The 16,318-nt window shown below is 35.1% G+C and overlaps 1 protein-coding gene across 9 annotated transcripts in view; it reads right to left on the reverse strand.

Annotated features, from left to right (window-relative positions):
- Positions 1-16,318, reverse strand: part of LOC105476071 (vacuolar protein sorting 13 homolog B) — an 859,286-nt gene that overhangs the window by 757,365 nt on the left and 85,603 nt on the right. For 7 of the 9 annotated variants that reach the window (XR_003016738.2, XM_011731700.3, XM_011731702.3 and 4 more), the window contains exons 6-8: positions 13,593-13,774; positions 9,023-9,197; positions 3,488-3,756 (exon numbers count right to left, since the gene is read on the reverse strand). Coding sequence is in view for 7 of the 9 variants with exons in the window: in XM_011731700.3 (XP_011730002.2) it covers positions 3,488-3,756; positions 9,023-9,197; positions 13,593-13,774 (626 nt within the window). In the remaining 2 variants the exon portion in view is untranslated. Of the gene's footprint in view, positions 1-3,487; positions 3,757-9,022; positions 9,198-13,592; positions 13,775-16,318 lie in introns of those variants that run through there. The other 2 variants (XM_011731704.3, XM_011731705.3) reach the window with 2 other exon arrangements.

Here is a 16,318-nt window from a genome sequence, read left to right on the forward strand (position 1 = left end):
CTTAACATAGAAATTTCAAGGTTCATTCATGTTTAGCATGCATCAGAACTTCATTCCTTTTTTTTTTTTTTTTTTTTATGATGGAGTTTCACTATTGTTGCCCAGGCTGGAGTGCAATGGCGTGATCTTGGCCCACTGCAACTCTGCCTCCCAGGTTCAAGCGATTCTCCTGCCTCAGCCTCCCGAATAGCTGGGACTACAGGTACCCACCACCATGCCCAGCTTTTTGTATTTTTAGTAGAGACGGGGTTTCACCATGTTGGCCAGGCTGGTCTTGAACTCCTGACCTCATGATCCACCCACCTCAGCCTCCCGAAGTGCTGGGATTACAGGCATGAGCCACCACACCTGGTCAAAATTTCATTTTTTATGGCTGAATATTATTTCACTGTATGTATATACCATAATTTGTTTATTCATTCATCCACTGATGAACATTTGGATTGTTTCCATTTTGGGAGATCACTGAATAGAGTTACTATGAACATTTATGTACATCAATCTGTTTGAATACTAGTTTTTTATTCTTTTGAGTACATACCTAGAAATAAAATGGCTAGATTATATGGTAATTCTACATTTAATTTTTTGTGGAACCACCAAACTATATTCCACAGCAGATGCACTATTTTACATTTCTACCAGTCTTCCCATTCACTTTTAACCAACTCCAACTAAGATTCCAACAGTGTCATATCACTGCTCTGCTCAAAATCACCAGTAATTTCCACACTGTCAAATCCAAGGATCCATTCTTACAAATAATCTATTCCCTCCTCTTTAAAACATTTATGGCACTTACCTTCCAGTCTCTTGGTTTTCTGCCTACAATATTGATCACTTATTCTCAGCTTCCTTTGCTATTTCTTCCTCATCTTTCCAATTTCTTGCCATCACAGTGCCCCAGAGCTTGGCTCTAGAACCTCTTTTTTCTGTTCTACACTAATTTCAGTTTTAATAAAATCATGACTATCAAATATATGCATCTAGGCAAATTTCTAACCTGAATTCTAGATTCATATATCCAACTGCCCACTGAATTACTCTACTTAAATATACAGCAGGCATCTTAAACATACCCAAAACTAAATTCCTCATCTTCATCTCAAATATAGTCTTCTCCTAATCCCAGTCATCTCAAAATGTCAGAGCTCAACTCTTCTAGTTGTTCAAAAGCCATCCTTGGATCATCTTTTTTTTTTTTTCATTCATGTCTCATAATAAAATCTATCAGGAAATTCTGCCTATTTGACCTTCAAAACACATCCAAAACACAATCACTTTTCATCACCTCCCCTTGCTATCACCCTAGTCCAAGTCATTACCATCTCCTGCTTGAAAATTGCATTCCTATCTATTTCTTTTCCTTACTTTTGCTTCCAACACAGCAGCCACAGTGATCCAGATTAAAATATAACCAGATCATCATATAATTCTTCTAAAAACTGGTCAAATATTGTTTATCTCACTCGGAATAAAAGACAAAGTCCCAAAAATGATCTACACAGTTTACAACTTAGGAACCACTCCAAACCTCATCACCCCTCTTATCTTTCATACCACATTCATTTACAATATCTCATGACACTATTGGCTTCCTTGCGGTTCCTTGAACTCTGGTGCCTTTACATTTGTTATTACTGGAAGGTTCATTCTCAGATATTAATAAGGCTTCCTCTTTCGCAGGTCTTTGCTTTAATATTCCCTTCATAATAAGGCCTTCCCTGATGATCCCATTTTAAACTGCATAATTTCCCCTCTAGTGAAAGCACTCACTATTCCTCTTCCCACTTGATTTTTTTTTTTTTTTTTGAGACAGAGTTTCACTCTTGTTGCCCAGGCTGGAGTGCAATGGCACGATCTCGGCTCACCACAACCTCCACCTCCCGGGTTCAAGCAATTCTCCTGCCTCAGCCTCCCGAGTAGCTGGGATTACAGCATGATAGCGTGCGCCATCACACCCGGCTAACCGGCTAATTTTTTTTTTTAGTAGAGATGGGGTTTCTCCATGTTGGTCCGACTGATCTCGAATTCCAGATCTCAGGTGATCTGGCCACCTCGGCCTCCCAAAGTGGTGGGATTACAGGCGTGAGCCACCGCACCAGGCCCCCACTTGATTTTTCTACATAACCTTTATATTCAATGAACACAATATATATGTTATTTGTTTATAATATCAACTTAAGTTTGAAAAAGCAGGAATTTATATCTGTTCACTCTGGTATCTCTGGAGACAAAACAATGCCTAGACACAGCTGGCACTGAGAATATTTGTTGAATGAAATAAGATATTACTTGGGACTATTACAGGCATGGTAATAGTATTATAAAAGTCCAGGAAACAAATAACTCAAAAATTAAGTTTGGGTTATATGTGAGAGGAACAGAAGGTAAAATATGATCAAAGAAGAATACATGGGGAATCAAAGCTACTAGCAATTTTATATTTCTTTTGGCTGAGATGCAGGGGAACTGGGATTACAGGTGCAAGCCACCGTGCATGGCATAATTTTGTATTTCTTCAAGTAAAAGGGTATTTACTTTATTATTCTTTGACCTGGACATACACATATTTGTATATATTATATGTATTTTTGTATAGATGAGAATAGATATTTTACATGCATTATTTTAATGGAAGAAGTCGTCAAATTATGTTAAATACTGCTGGAAAAATAGCTAGAAGAGGACCTAGTTAACAAATTTGTCCTTAAAAGCGAAACAAATGAGGAAAGAGATAATTATATATAAATAATCCTTTAAAAACAAAAATTTGTTATGAGGCTGGGCATGATGGCTAACACCTGTAATCCTAGCACATTGGGAGGCCAAAGGGGGAAAAACGCTTGAGCCTAGGAGTGAGACCAGCCTGGGCAACATGGCAAAACCCCATCTCTACAAAATATTTTAAAAAAGAAAAAAAAAATTAGCTGGGCACAGTGGCACATGCCTGTAGTCCCAGCTGCTCGGGAGGCTGAGGTGAGAGGATGTCTTGAGCCCGAGAGGCAGAGGTTGCAATGAGCTGTGATTGCACCACTGCACTCCAGCCTAGGCCAGACCCTGTCTCAAAAAAAAAAAAAAAAAGAGAGAGACAGAGACTGTTATGATTGTTACGAAGGCAAGCACAGAAATGAAACCGTACCTGATGGGTAAAAGAATTCAAGGGAAAATTTTTGCTGTTCCTTTCTTTTTTAATGACAATATTAAGACATGTTTGTACACCAAGTGAATGATTCAACAGGGCAAAAAACTATCCATGAAGCTAATAAAAAAGAAATGTGGAGAAGGCCCTAAGAAGACAGGAAGGGATCAAAATTCAAAGATTTCAAGTGGAGGAGCCATGTAATTTTATGAAGTAAGAACTGTTAGACTCTATCTCACATCTACTGAATGCAAAACAAACTTGAATGAAGCTAGAATTGTACTAACAATCCAAATTTAAGTTTTAAAGTTGCTACAGATATAAACAGCAAGAGAAAAGACCTACTTTGAAAGTCACCGTTGCCTTTGTGCAATAAAATCCTATAGAAACAATAGGATCCTTCAAAGCCTGTGCTTTTTGCTGATGCGTGGTTGATGCAGGATCATTCCCAACAAAGTCTTCCTCGCCATCGTCATAACTCACAATTGCAGGCACAAAGGACCAGGCCCATGATACCCATCCCTGTGGCTGCTCCTCATCTTGCTGTGAATATAACTCTTGACCTTTATACTGAGTAGGATATTGCATATCTATTCTTGTTTCATCTTCAGAACCTATCAATTAAAATTAAGTCACTTTAAATAAGTCAAAAGAATTTAACTAAGAAAATAGAAATACACATCCTTCACAATTTTTCCTCCCATATCCTTCTATTATAAGATATAAACAAATGATACATTGATTATTATTATTTGAAACCAATAATTTAGCATTATGACTCTCAAGTTTCTGTATGTTGTACTGTATCAATCTCCTTTAGTAGGTTATGGTTAATGTGATGTGGAAAGTAGCTTATCAACTGCCCATAACTTTTAACTGTATTTGATAAAGACAAAGAATAAATTAATTATTTAACGTCGCTCATGATGTTTTAAACCAACAACAAAAAACCTACCTCTCAAAAATAAGGCTGATATATTGAAAAACTGACTTTTCTCAGAAACGTAATACCACAAAGATCCAAGAAATATTCTTCATTTCCTGATGCACCCATGGAGGAAAAAAAAATGGAAAGTGCTTCTAGGCAAAATGTACCCCTGCCCAAACAAGAAGTATCCCAAAGATGAAAGCAAACATTACAATAAAATGACTTTTATATGTAGCTAAGAAAAATAACAATGTTGGGGCCTCTTTCTTACTAGCAAGTAAGATATTATATACCTTTCCTGTTGTACAGATGAAAAAATTATAGGGAAGAAATTTTATTTGGTTACAAATTGGCAGACCAAAGATTTAGATTCCAACCACTCTTTAATTTATGCCACCTTTGTAAAGACAAACTCCATCAAAGTCCCTTAATATTATTCTAGCTATATAAACAAAAGAGGCATCATGAAATTTAGGAAAAAAAAAAATTACTTTTTAAAAATTTCACAGGGACCAGGAACAGTGACTAGCACCTGTAATCCCAGAACTTTGGGAGGCCGAGATGGGCAGATCACCTGAGCTCAGGAGTTCGAGACCAGCCTCAGCAACATGATGAAACCCTGTCCCTACTAAAAGTACAAAAAACTGTCCAAGTGTAAAATTCATAGGGGCCAGGATCAGTGACATACACCTGTAATCCCAGCACTTTGGGAGGCCAAAGTGGGCAGATCACCTGAGCTCAGGAGTTCAAGACCAGCCTGGGCAACACGGTGAAACCCTATCCCTACTAAAAAAACAAAAAAAATTGTCTGGGTGTGGTGGTGTGTACCCATTATGGTCACAGCAACTTGGGAGGCTGAGGTGGCATGAGAATCACTTGAAGCCAGGAGGCAAGCATTGCAGTGAGCCATGATCATACCACTGCACTGCAGCCTGGGTGACAGAGCAAGACCCTAGACCCTGTCTAAAAAAAAAAAAAAACACACCATAGGAAAAGTAGTCTCCAGCAGATTCACTCATATCTACTCTCCATTGATAAATCTATAAATACACATACTCTTTTAAATCTTTAAATAACATCCTTACAGGTTTTCTTATTGAAAAAGCTTTAAAACTTTTTAAACTCTTATGACAGGAGACTCTTGGAACATTCTACATTTATAGGTTATGAATGTTTGCCTTCTTTCACCTGAGAAGGAAAAGGCTTAATAAGAATTAACTAGAGTAACTAAAATAATAGTACCAAGACACTTTAGCCATTGTAGTTCAGAATAAGTTTTATATAAGTTGCAAACCCTGTTGGGCCCACTGGCTCATTCCTATAATGCCAGCACTTTGGGAGCCCGAGATGGCAGGATCACATGAAGCCAGGAGTTCAAGAACAGCCTGCTACAACAAAGTGAGACCCCCCCAACCACGACAAAAATTTAAAAAAAAAAAAATTTATCAGCCACACTCAATGTCATGCACCTGTAGTCCCAGTCACTCAGGAGGCTGAGGCTGGAGGATTGCTTGAGCCCAGGAGTTCAAGGCTGCAGTGAGCTATGATCATGCCATCATACTCCAGCCTGGGCAAGAGTGAGACTATGTAAATAAATAAATAATAAATACATAAAGTAAAATAAAATTTTAAAAAGATACAAAAAAGCTTTAAATGGACAAATATTTAACACATACTTCACAAAGGTAGATAAAGGCCTATAATCACATTAAAAATTCAAAATAATTAGCCATCAAAAAATGCAAATTAAAAAACCATAAGATAACACAACACACTCATCCCAATGGCAAAAAAGTGAAAAAATACACCATTGAATGTTAGCAAGGATGTAGGCCAACTGCAACTCTTACACATTGTTGATAGGAATATAAAATGGTACAACCACATTGGAAAAAGTTATGGAAGTTTCTTTGAAAAATAAACATATAATTCTACTCTTAAGTATTTACCCAAAAGAAAGAATAGCACATGTCTACGTGAAATTTGTACAAAAATATCTATGAAAGTTTTATTTATAATAGCCAAAAACGAAAACAGCCCAAGTGTCCATCAACAACTGAATGGTAAAATAAACTATAGTATATTCACATGGTATATTCATACAATGTATCTAGCAATGAAAAGGAAAGAACGACTGCTATATGCAACAACATAGATAAATACCAAACACACTATGCTTAATGAAAGAAACCTTTATACATACTGTTTCCATTTATATGAAACTCTAGAATCAGCAAAACTAAATCTATAGTTTTAAGGAACTTCAGAATAGTGTTTTCTGGAGGGGAGGCAGGCAGGTGAAAGGGGGATGACTAGAAAGGGGTATAAGAAACTATCTCAGCTGTAAATGACCTATATCTTGATGAGTGTTTTGCATCACACAGGTGTAGTATTTCTCAAACTCACTGAATTTTACTTTGGAGATTTAACTTCCAAAAAAAACTAAAATCACCCACTTAGTAGAAACTCTATATAACAACAGGCAGCTGAGGGTTAGGGGTGAAGTGTACCAATGTTTGTAACTTTACTTGAAAGGCATCAAAAACAATCATTGTATTGATAAATAGAGAAAGGGATGTTAGATGAACCGATATGTGATGAAGCAAATGTAACAGAATATCAATAGTAGACTCTAGATGATACGTATGTGAGTGTTCACCTTATAATAACTCTTACAGCTTTTCCATATATTTGAAATTTGTCATGTTGGAAAAAAATAAAATAAGTATCCTCTACGTGCTATGTTTGCTCCAGGTATAAGACACTGTTTCTGTCTCAGAAGTGCATTGTCTAACAAAAATTTACCCTCTAGTGTGAAATAAAGGTACGTTTTATATCTATGTACTCTGATTCATGTTGTTCTCCATGCTTTAAGGTAGTAAGATTTTTTAATGAGATAAAGTTTAAATAGCATAAAATTCAACATTTAAAGGTGTACAATTCAGTGGGATTTTTTTAATAGTCACAAGTTCTGCTCCCATCACCACTATATAATTTTAGAACATTTTCATCATTCCAAAAAGAAGCCTACTTATTTGCAGTCATTCTCTCCTCCCCTCAAATCCTGGTTACTAATCTACTTCCTGCCTCTACAGAACTGCCTATTCTGAACATTTCTAATGGAATCATAGCACATGTGTTATCTTTTGACTGGCTGCTTTCACTTAAGATAATGCTTTCAAGGTTCATCCATGCTGAAGCCTATATCAGTATTTCATTTTTTTGTATAGCTAAATAATACTCCAATGTATGAATATACCATAATTTGATCATTCATCAGTTGATAGACATTTCAACTGTGTCCAGTTTTTGGCTACTATGAACATGTTACCATGAACATTTCATATATAAGTTTTTACATGGACATATGTTATCAATTCTCTTGATATATACGTAGGAATGGAATTGCTGGGTCAATATGGTAACTCTATATTTAACGTTTTGAAGAACTGCCATATTGTTTTCCAAAGCAACTATATACCATTTTACACTCCCAACAACAACTTATATGAGTTCCAATTTCTCCACATCCTCACCAATACCTGTTATTTTGTATTTTTTTTTATTATAGTCATCTAGTACCTGCGAAGTGGTATGTCATTGAGGTTTTGATTTGCTTGTTTGCTATTTGTTTATCTTCTTTGGAGAAATGTCTCTTTGCCCATTTTTAATTGGTTTATTTGCTCCTAAGTTTTAAATGCCCTTCTCTTAGGGCCTTATCTATGGAAATTAATCATCTTAAAACTTTCTGAGTCTCAGGCCCAATACCAAGTTGAAATCAGTCATTCCTTTCATCTTTCTACATCAGATCATTCATGATATTTATCAAACTTTCTGCCATTCTACCATACATCATACTTAACTAACTACTGACACATCTATCTGTCCCATTTTATCTTAAAATTCTAAGGGAAAGAAATACATCAAAATGATCTCTGTATTTTCCCACATTACATATCCTTCAATGAAGTTTACATTTCATTAATTAACAGCACTAAAATAATTCAATTTTACTTAAGTGAAGTTTTGCAGAAAAATTACCAATACTATTATGTACTAGGAAATTTTGAGGTTATACTACTTCAACTTTTATCAAATGTATATCCCGAGTCAAGCATGGTGGCTCATGCCTGTAATCCCAGCACTTTGTGATGCTGAGGTGGGCAGATCACTTACGCCTAGGAGTTTGAGACCACCCCGGGCAATACAGCAAAACCTGTCTCTACAAAAAATGCAAAAATTAGTCAGGCATGGTGGCGCGTGCCTGCAGCCCTAACTACTAGGAAGGCTGTGGTAGAAGGATCACCTGAGCCTGGGAGGTCGAGGTTGCAGTGACCCATGATCGTGCCACTGCACTCCAGCCTGGGTGCCAGAGCAAAACCCTGTCTCATTCATAAATAAATAAGTAGTACATTCTGAACACTTATATTTATTAGAAATATATAAGTTATTTTTAGCATACAGGAAAAAGTCAGAATGTTATCCAGCATGTAGATAAAATTAAATAGTGTAGGCTGGGTGCAGTGGCTCGTATCCAGCACTTCAGGAGGCCAAGGCGGGCAGATCACAAGGTCAGGAGTTTGAGACCAGCCTGGCCAATATGGTGAAACCCCATCTCTACTAAAAAAATACAAAAATGAGGCAGGCGTGGTGGTGCATGTCTGTAATCCCAGCTACTTGGGAGGCTGAGGCAAGAGAACTGCCTGAACCTGAGAGGCAGAGGTTGCAGTGAGCCATGATTGCACCACGGCACTGCAGCCCAGGCAACGAAACTAGTCTCCGTCTCAAAACAAAACAAAAAAATTAAAATAGTGTAAAACAACCAAAAAACAATCAGCCCATCTCATTAGAATACAGTAAAACTCAATCTAATACATTTTTTAAAGTTTCTCAATCGTAAAATGTAAGAATAGTCTTAAAGTTTTTGTTTAATAAAGTTTTACATTAGTTACCTGTAATGTTTCCTAGCATATCTTTATTATGACAAGTAGGGTCCTCTATTTCACCTTCTTTAAAACTGCCTATTTCTCCGTAGTAAAGAGCAATTCCAAGTTGCATTATACGAATAAACATAGGCAGTTGTTGATCTGTGATAGAAAGTTTCAAACTTTCTACTAAAGTATGAATCTGCATTTTGAAAAAGACAAAAACACCAACAAACGCATGTTTAAAAAGAGTACCTTTTACGTAAAGAAATGTTTTAAAGTCTTCAAATGGCCTAACACAAAAGAAATGCTCCAAACATTTTAATACTTAAAACGATACTCTAAGATCTTAGGAATTAAGTAGATTTTGCTATGATGATCAATACACGTTAGCTAGAAACTATATTAAACCAAATGATGTACATACAAATAGAATTAATAGTGAGAAGGTATAATCACATTAGATTTCCAGATTACTGTTCCAGAAACAGTTAGTTATGTAACCAAATAGCTACTCTATAACATTAAAAGAATAACAGTACTACCCCCAAAAAACAGAACAATCTGTCAAAACCAAGAATAATAAAAATTTTATGTCATTTTAGTGAAACTCTAATCATTCTTTCCAGGTTTATTAACCATAAATAATACATACATCTAAAACCATGTGTTAACTGGGGAAAAGACTAATATTACAACTATGAAAGTATGTAAATAATAAAAATTTTTGTCAAATATGGAAAAACAAGTGAAATGTATGTTGAAAAACGTTTTTCAAATTTTAAATAAGATTTAAATAACAAAAGTTTTTCAAATTGTAAAGATTTAAATGACATAAAATTTATTCAACTGATAAAATGAAACAATTATAACAAAGAAATAAGATTAACTACTAGCAAATAGGATATACAGCAATCAAAGTTCTCCTTAAAGAAAGAGACATCAATGGAATATAAACACAGCTTCGGTGTAATGGTTTCCTGCTGTTATCGAAATATGGAGTAAAACCAATTAAGCCATAAAGTCCACTCTCTTAGAAGGTTTATTTTGACTAATGTATTTGAGTGTCTATGAAAGATGAAGTAGTAGTAATGGCAATCATCGTATTTTTAGGGCTTAAAGCACATAAAAAAGTTCATGTTAAGGGGGAAAAAACTGTATGGGGGGACTGTGAAATACCATATTTCAAATATAAGCACAAGTTTTTAAAAACTGACCTAATAATCATACACTGAATAAACAATGAAGAGGTAAGAAAATGGGGAATGAATGGGGGAGGTGAGCAGGAAAGGAGTATGCACATCTGCTAAAGTTTCCTTAATTTGAAATTTCTCTGCCATATTCTTTTAAATCTTGTATTGCACCAATAGCACTGGAGATAAGCAGTCAGCAAAACCAACAACAAAGAATCTGTCTTAAGTGTCTTTTTAAAAACTCCTTAAAACGAGTAAGATTAATACTCAATAGGAAAATGGATAAAGAACCCGAACTGAGAATACAAAGAACAAATGACCAGTGAATGTGTTTTCAAAAATCTAACTTCAGTAATAAACAGCAATTAAATTACATATCATTTGTTGTTCAACAAGTTGGCAATTTTTAAAATATCATCATATTTAAGGATAACAAGAGTATGATGTAGGCACTCCCCCTAATGTTCATGGGAGTATAACCTGGCTAAATCTTTCTGGAAACAATTTGGCAACACAGATCACAGGTCTTAAAAAAAAGATATTTGCAATTATACAAATCTTTCCTAAGGAATTACTCAGGAAATGTGGTCAAAGATCTATGCACAGAATTTCACTGCTCTGAGAAACTGCAAAGTAAATTTCTAAAAACAGGAGAAACGTTAAATAAATTACGTACCCATAGGATCTGTATCTCATAAACGTCATAATCACCAGAACATATTTATTTCACACAAAAAAATGGAAAATTATAAAAAGCCAACCCAAAATATAAATGCATTCAAAATAAACATACATGAAAGATTTGAAAAGAAACAGAGGGGCCAGGCACGGTGATTCATGCCTGTAATCCCAGCACTTTGGGAGGCCGAACCAGGGGGATCACGCATGAGGTCAGGAGCTCGAGACCAGCCTGATCAACAGGGCAAAACCCTGTCTCTACTAAAAATACAAAAATTAGCCAGGCCTGGTGGATGGCACCTGTAATCCCAGCTACTCGGGAGACTGAGGCAGGAGAATTGTTTGAACCCAGGAGGCAGAGGTTGCAGTGAGCTGAGATCATGCCATTGCACTCCAGCCTGGGCAACAAGAACAAGACTCTGTCTCAAAAAAAAAAAAAAGAAAAGAAAGAAAAGAAATAGAGTATCCGGAACATTTTGAGAAACCTCTGTTTGTGAGGTAATTAATGAGGTCGACCATATCTATTTAATACATATTCCCTAGGATTAGGAATTGGAAGGATGATGGGTCTAACCCAAAATGACAAATCTCAACATTACAATAGTATTAACAAAAAACTCAGGCGGGCATGGTGGTTCATGCCAGGATTCCCAGCACTTTGGGAGGCGTAGACAGGAGAATTACTTGAAGCTAGGAGGTTCAAGACCAGCCTGAGCAGCAGAGTGAGACTCCGTCTCTACAAAAAACAATTTAAAATGAGCCAGGGATAGAGACATGCGCCTGTAGTTCTAGCTACTTGAGAGCGTGAGGCAGAAGGATCGCTTGAGCCCAGGAGTTCAAGGTTACAGTGAAGTATGATTGTGCCACTGCACTCCAGCCTGGGTGACAGGGAGCCTCGAAGGTAAAGAAAAAAGGAAAGAGGAAAAAAGAGAGAGAGCAGAGGGGAGGGGAGAGAAAGGGAGGAGAAGGGAGGGAGAAAGGAGGGAATTAAAAAGAGAGAGAAAAGAAAAAAAGAAATAAAACCTCAAAAATTGATTTCAGTTGAGCATAAAACATTGATATCACATATTTGGCAACTATTATACACGTTTATTTATGTTAAGGGACTTTTTCAGTGAAATGTCATGGCTAATCAGTTGTGAGAACACAAACTTACTTATATGCCAACACTAAGTTTTTTCTCATCTATTTTTATCTTCCTCTAATATAACCACATCCCAGAACAGACCATTACATATGCACTAATGATCAAAAAGAGTATTTTATATAGTAAACGTACATATATCCATTACTTGCTTTCAATGTATCTTGAATTTACCTTCACATTCCCCAACTTTACTAGAAAACCCAAGGCTAAAGAAAGTAAGCCCATTTCCCTGAGATAGAGCCATCAATATTACTAAGTTAATTCTTTTCCATGTTTATCTTTGCCAAAGAAGCTAATTCAAATATAGAAGGAAAAAGTAACAGAATATAAACAAACCAATATGCATTATACACTGTGTGGAAAAAAGTAAAACACAGGTGACTGAGCACTACCAAGAAAAAAAATGTAGATTTTACATATTAAGTACAGTAAGGCTACATAAAATAGAAAAAATTATATTTTAAATAAAATATAATGTAACAAAAACAAACCTAGTTTTTATACAGCCATACCCAAACAGAAACAGTAGTCAATACCAGTGTTCAGACACCTAAGTCCAGCCCTTCCATCACAGAACTTTGACAGTCAGTGGCAAGTATTTCAACAATAAACATTTATTCCACATTAAAACCTAGTTAACGGATCAGAAGTCACCGAATTCTTTTTCCAAGATACAGTGATAGGAAGACAAACAATATTCAGAAAACTTAAATAAGACAACAATATTTATGCTTAGATACTAACCACATACATTGAAAACATACACTACATTGGAGAGAAAATTTTCACAGGTATCAAAAGACATGTCCTGTGCTCACTTAGAAATGGAAGCTAAATCTTTGGTATACATGGACATAAAGATGGGAACAACAGACAGTGTGGACTCTAAAAGGAAGGAAGGAGGGAGAGAGAATAAGCGCTGAAAAACTTCCTATTGGGTACTATGTTCACTATCTGGGTGATGGTATCAATGGGAGCCCAAACCTAAGCATCATACAATATACCCTTATAACAAATCCCTTAATCTTAAATAAAAATGGAAATAAAAAATAAAAAGACATGTCCTGAATAACTCCCTAAGATTTTAATTACATTTTAAAAATCATAAATCAAAAGCTAAAACTTCTTGAACCAATAAACTAAAATATTGGGTTAGTATATCAAGCTTTACAAAGTCACCTAGTAAAGAGAAGAAAAAGTATAGATAGCAGATCATGCTGAACAGATTATAAGAACTGAAATACAGAATACTGATATGCAGTCCATTGTGGGTATAAATATACCCTTTAATATTATTTCCTCTATCTACTTGAAGAGAGAAACACTAATAAACAGCTGGACAAACTAAAAAAATAAAATTACAGAGAAAAGTTGTCTCTAAACTCTACTAGAATATATCATACAGAAATGTATAAATACAACATAAAAATCATAAACAGAAATAAAATTTTTATAAAAACAAATGGCATACATATTTATAAGGTTAATTTCCTCATTTGTTAATAATGATTATCATCCGCAAGAGTCAATAAACAAAATAAAGACATGCAACTTAACTACAAAAAAAAGAGATACCTACTTTAATAACAGATGGCATCTTGGAATTTAGGTTATCATATGTAAAATGAAGACGAGTTCTGAAGGAACATTTGTACAATAAAGGATCCTGGTAAAATTCTATTTTACCACTGGCATTCCGTTTATCAAGACAAACTGTACAGTCAGAAAAATTGATAACCTTTCTCAGCACCAAATCAGTTGCTAAAAAGGAAAGAAAACATTTTAAGTAAAAAGGAAAATGAGCAAGGGAAAGGCAACCATTATTTATTAGTATAAATAGTAATAAAACTAATAACAGAAAATAAGATTCATGGAGCCTTTAATACATAATGCCAGACCACATGCAATGAACTTTTCATTTTATTATACAATTTAAATCTTCCAACAACTTTATGAAATAGGCACAATTCTCCCCATTTTATACGTAAAGAATCAGAGACCTAATTAGCTTACCCCCAATCTGCATGACACATTAACTACAAATTTTTTTAATTATGAAAAATTTCACTACAGTTCTCTTACACAATGAGATAATAAAATTCTTAAGAATCCATACCCATCCTGGCTAACACGGTGAAACCCTGTCTCTACTAAAAAGTACAAAAAACTAGCCGGGCGAGGTGGCGGGCGCCTGTAGTCCCAGCTACTCAGGAGGCTGAGGCAGAAGAATGGCGGGAACCCGGGAGGCGGAGCTTGCAGTGAGCTGAGATCTGGCCACTGCACCCCAGCCTGGGTGACAGAGCGAGACTCCGTCTCAAAAAAAAAAAAAAAAAAAAAAAAAAAAAAAAATCCATATTAAAGATAATTTTTTGAAGAAGTCATTCACTTAACATTCATTTTATATTTAAAAACTCACTGCTACTCTAAACTTGCACTATCCAATATGGTAGCCACCAGCCATATGTGGCTATTTAAAATTAAAATTATATAAAAATAAAAATTCAGGTCCTTGGTTGCACTAGTTATATTTCAAGTGCTCAACAGCCACATGTGGCTAGTGGCTACCATATTGGAGAGAGAAGATAAAAAACACTTATATTATGACAGAAAGGTCTAGTGGAAAATACCACATTAATAAAGAAATCACCAATAACAGTCTAGAGTATATTTTCAAAGGAATAAAAATAAAACAGTTGATGGTAAAGTATAAAAGTATGAAATGAAGCCTTTAGCAAATCAATAATTTATTTCTTAACTGATAAGCAATTCCTAGGTAAATATCAGGCCCAAATCTACTTGCCCAGTGATTTTAAGTTAGCCATGGGAATTTAAAAAACAATAAAATGTGTTTTAGTTCGGGTTACAACACTATTTCTGAGTATATCCTGGTAACTTCTAATTAATTCAACATTTTATTTTTTAAGTTTTTAAAAAGTAGAAATTAAAGAAGATGTGTCTAAATAGTATTATTTGCAGATAAATTTCAAAGTTGTCTGTTACTTGAAAAAAATATGACTACCATATTTCAAATGTACATATTACATGAATAATGATTTAGTTACTAATATTATATGTGTACACAAATTAAGAAATTACAATAGTAGGACTAGAAATGAGAAAAAAAAACATAAGATATCCTGTAGGTGTTTCCTTCCCTCTCTTTATGATAACAATTATCATTTTCTGAGTATTTGCTATTACTCAGATACTACACTAAGTCTTTTACATCTCTTATCTGACAATATTTATAAGATCCTGTTAAAAAATGTGAAAACTGAGGCACAGTGGTAATAGTTTGTCTAATGTTATACAGTTTATAAAAGATTAGAGCTGTAATTCAAACTCCGGCAACCGTACTGCAGAGCTCATGTTCTCATCTACTGTGCTATAAGAACGTAAGCTATTCAGTCCAGGCATGATGGTCCACGCCTATAATCCCAGCACTTTGGGAAGTGGAGGCAGATTGCTTGAGGCCAGGAGTTCAAAATCAGCCTGGGCAAAGTGGTGAAACCCCATCTCTACTACAAATACAACAATTAGCTGGGTGTGGTGGCAAATGCAGAAAATCACAGCTACTCAGGAGACTGAGGCACAAGAATGACTTGAACCCAGGGGGTAGAGCTTGCAGTGAGCCAAGATCATGCCACTGCACTCCAGCCTGGACAACAGAATAAGACTCTCTCTAAAAAAAAAAAAAAAAGTTAAGTATTCGTATTTCAAGGATACCCCAGACAATTACTATTCAGTGAAAAAAGGAAATTACTGTTTAAAAAAAATTTTTTTTTAAACATGAAATATAACAGCAACTATATTTCAAAAACTTACAAAATGAATTATAGTTTCTGGTACTTACTTTAAAAATATGCTACAATTTAATCAGTAAAATATTATTCATCACTGAAATTAGGGCTCTTCAACTATATACCCCAATATATAGAAACATTAAAAGCATAGTATTGATTGAAAACAGCAAACCTAAAATACAACATACAAGAATACTATTTTAAAAAAAAGGGTAGGAAACTTATTCAAAGAAATAGAGAAAACTTCCCAAACCTGGAGAAAGCAATCAAAGAAAAGCCTAAGACCTTTGGATTCACTGTCATATTCTACCAAACATTTAAAGAACTCATACCAATATTCACAAACTATTCCAAAAAATTGAAGTGGAGGGAATTCTTCCAAAATCATTTCCATACTATCCAAAGCAATCTATGAAATCAATGCAATCCCTATCAAAATACCAATGACACTTTCACAGACATAAGAAAAAACAATCCTAAAATATGTATGGAACCACAAAGA

Source organism: Macaca nemestrina, chromosome 8 (genome assembly GCF_043159975.1).
Source record: "Macaca nemestrina isolate mMacNem1 chromosome 8, mMacNem.hap1, whole genome shotgun sequence".
In the NCBI taxonomy this organism is placed as follows: Eukaryota; Metazoa; Chordata; class Mammalia; order Primates; family Cercopithecidae; genus Macaca; species Macaca nemestrina.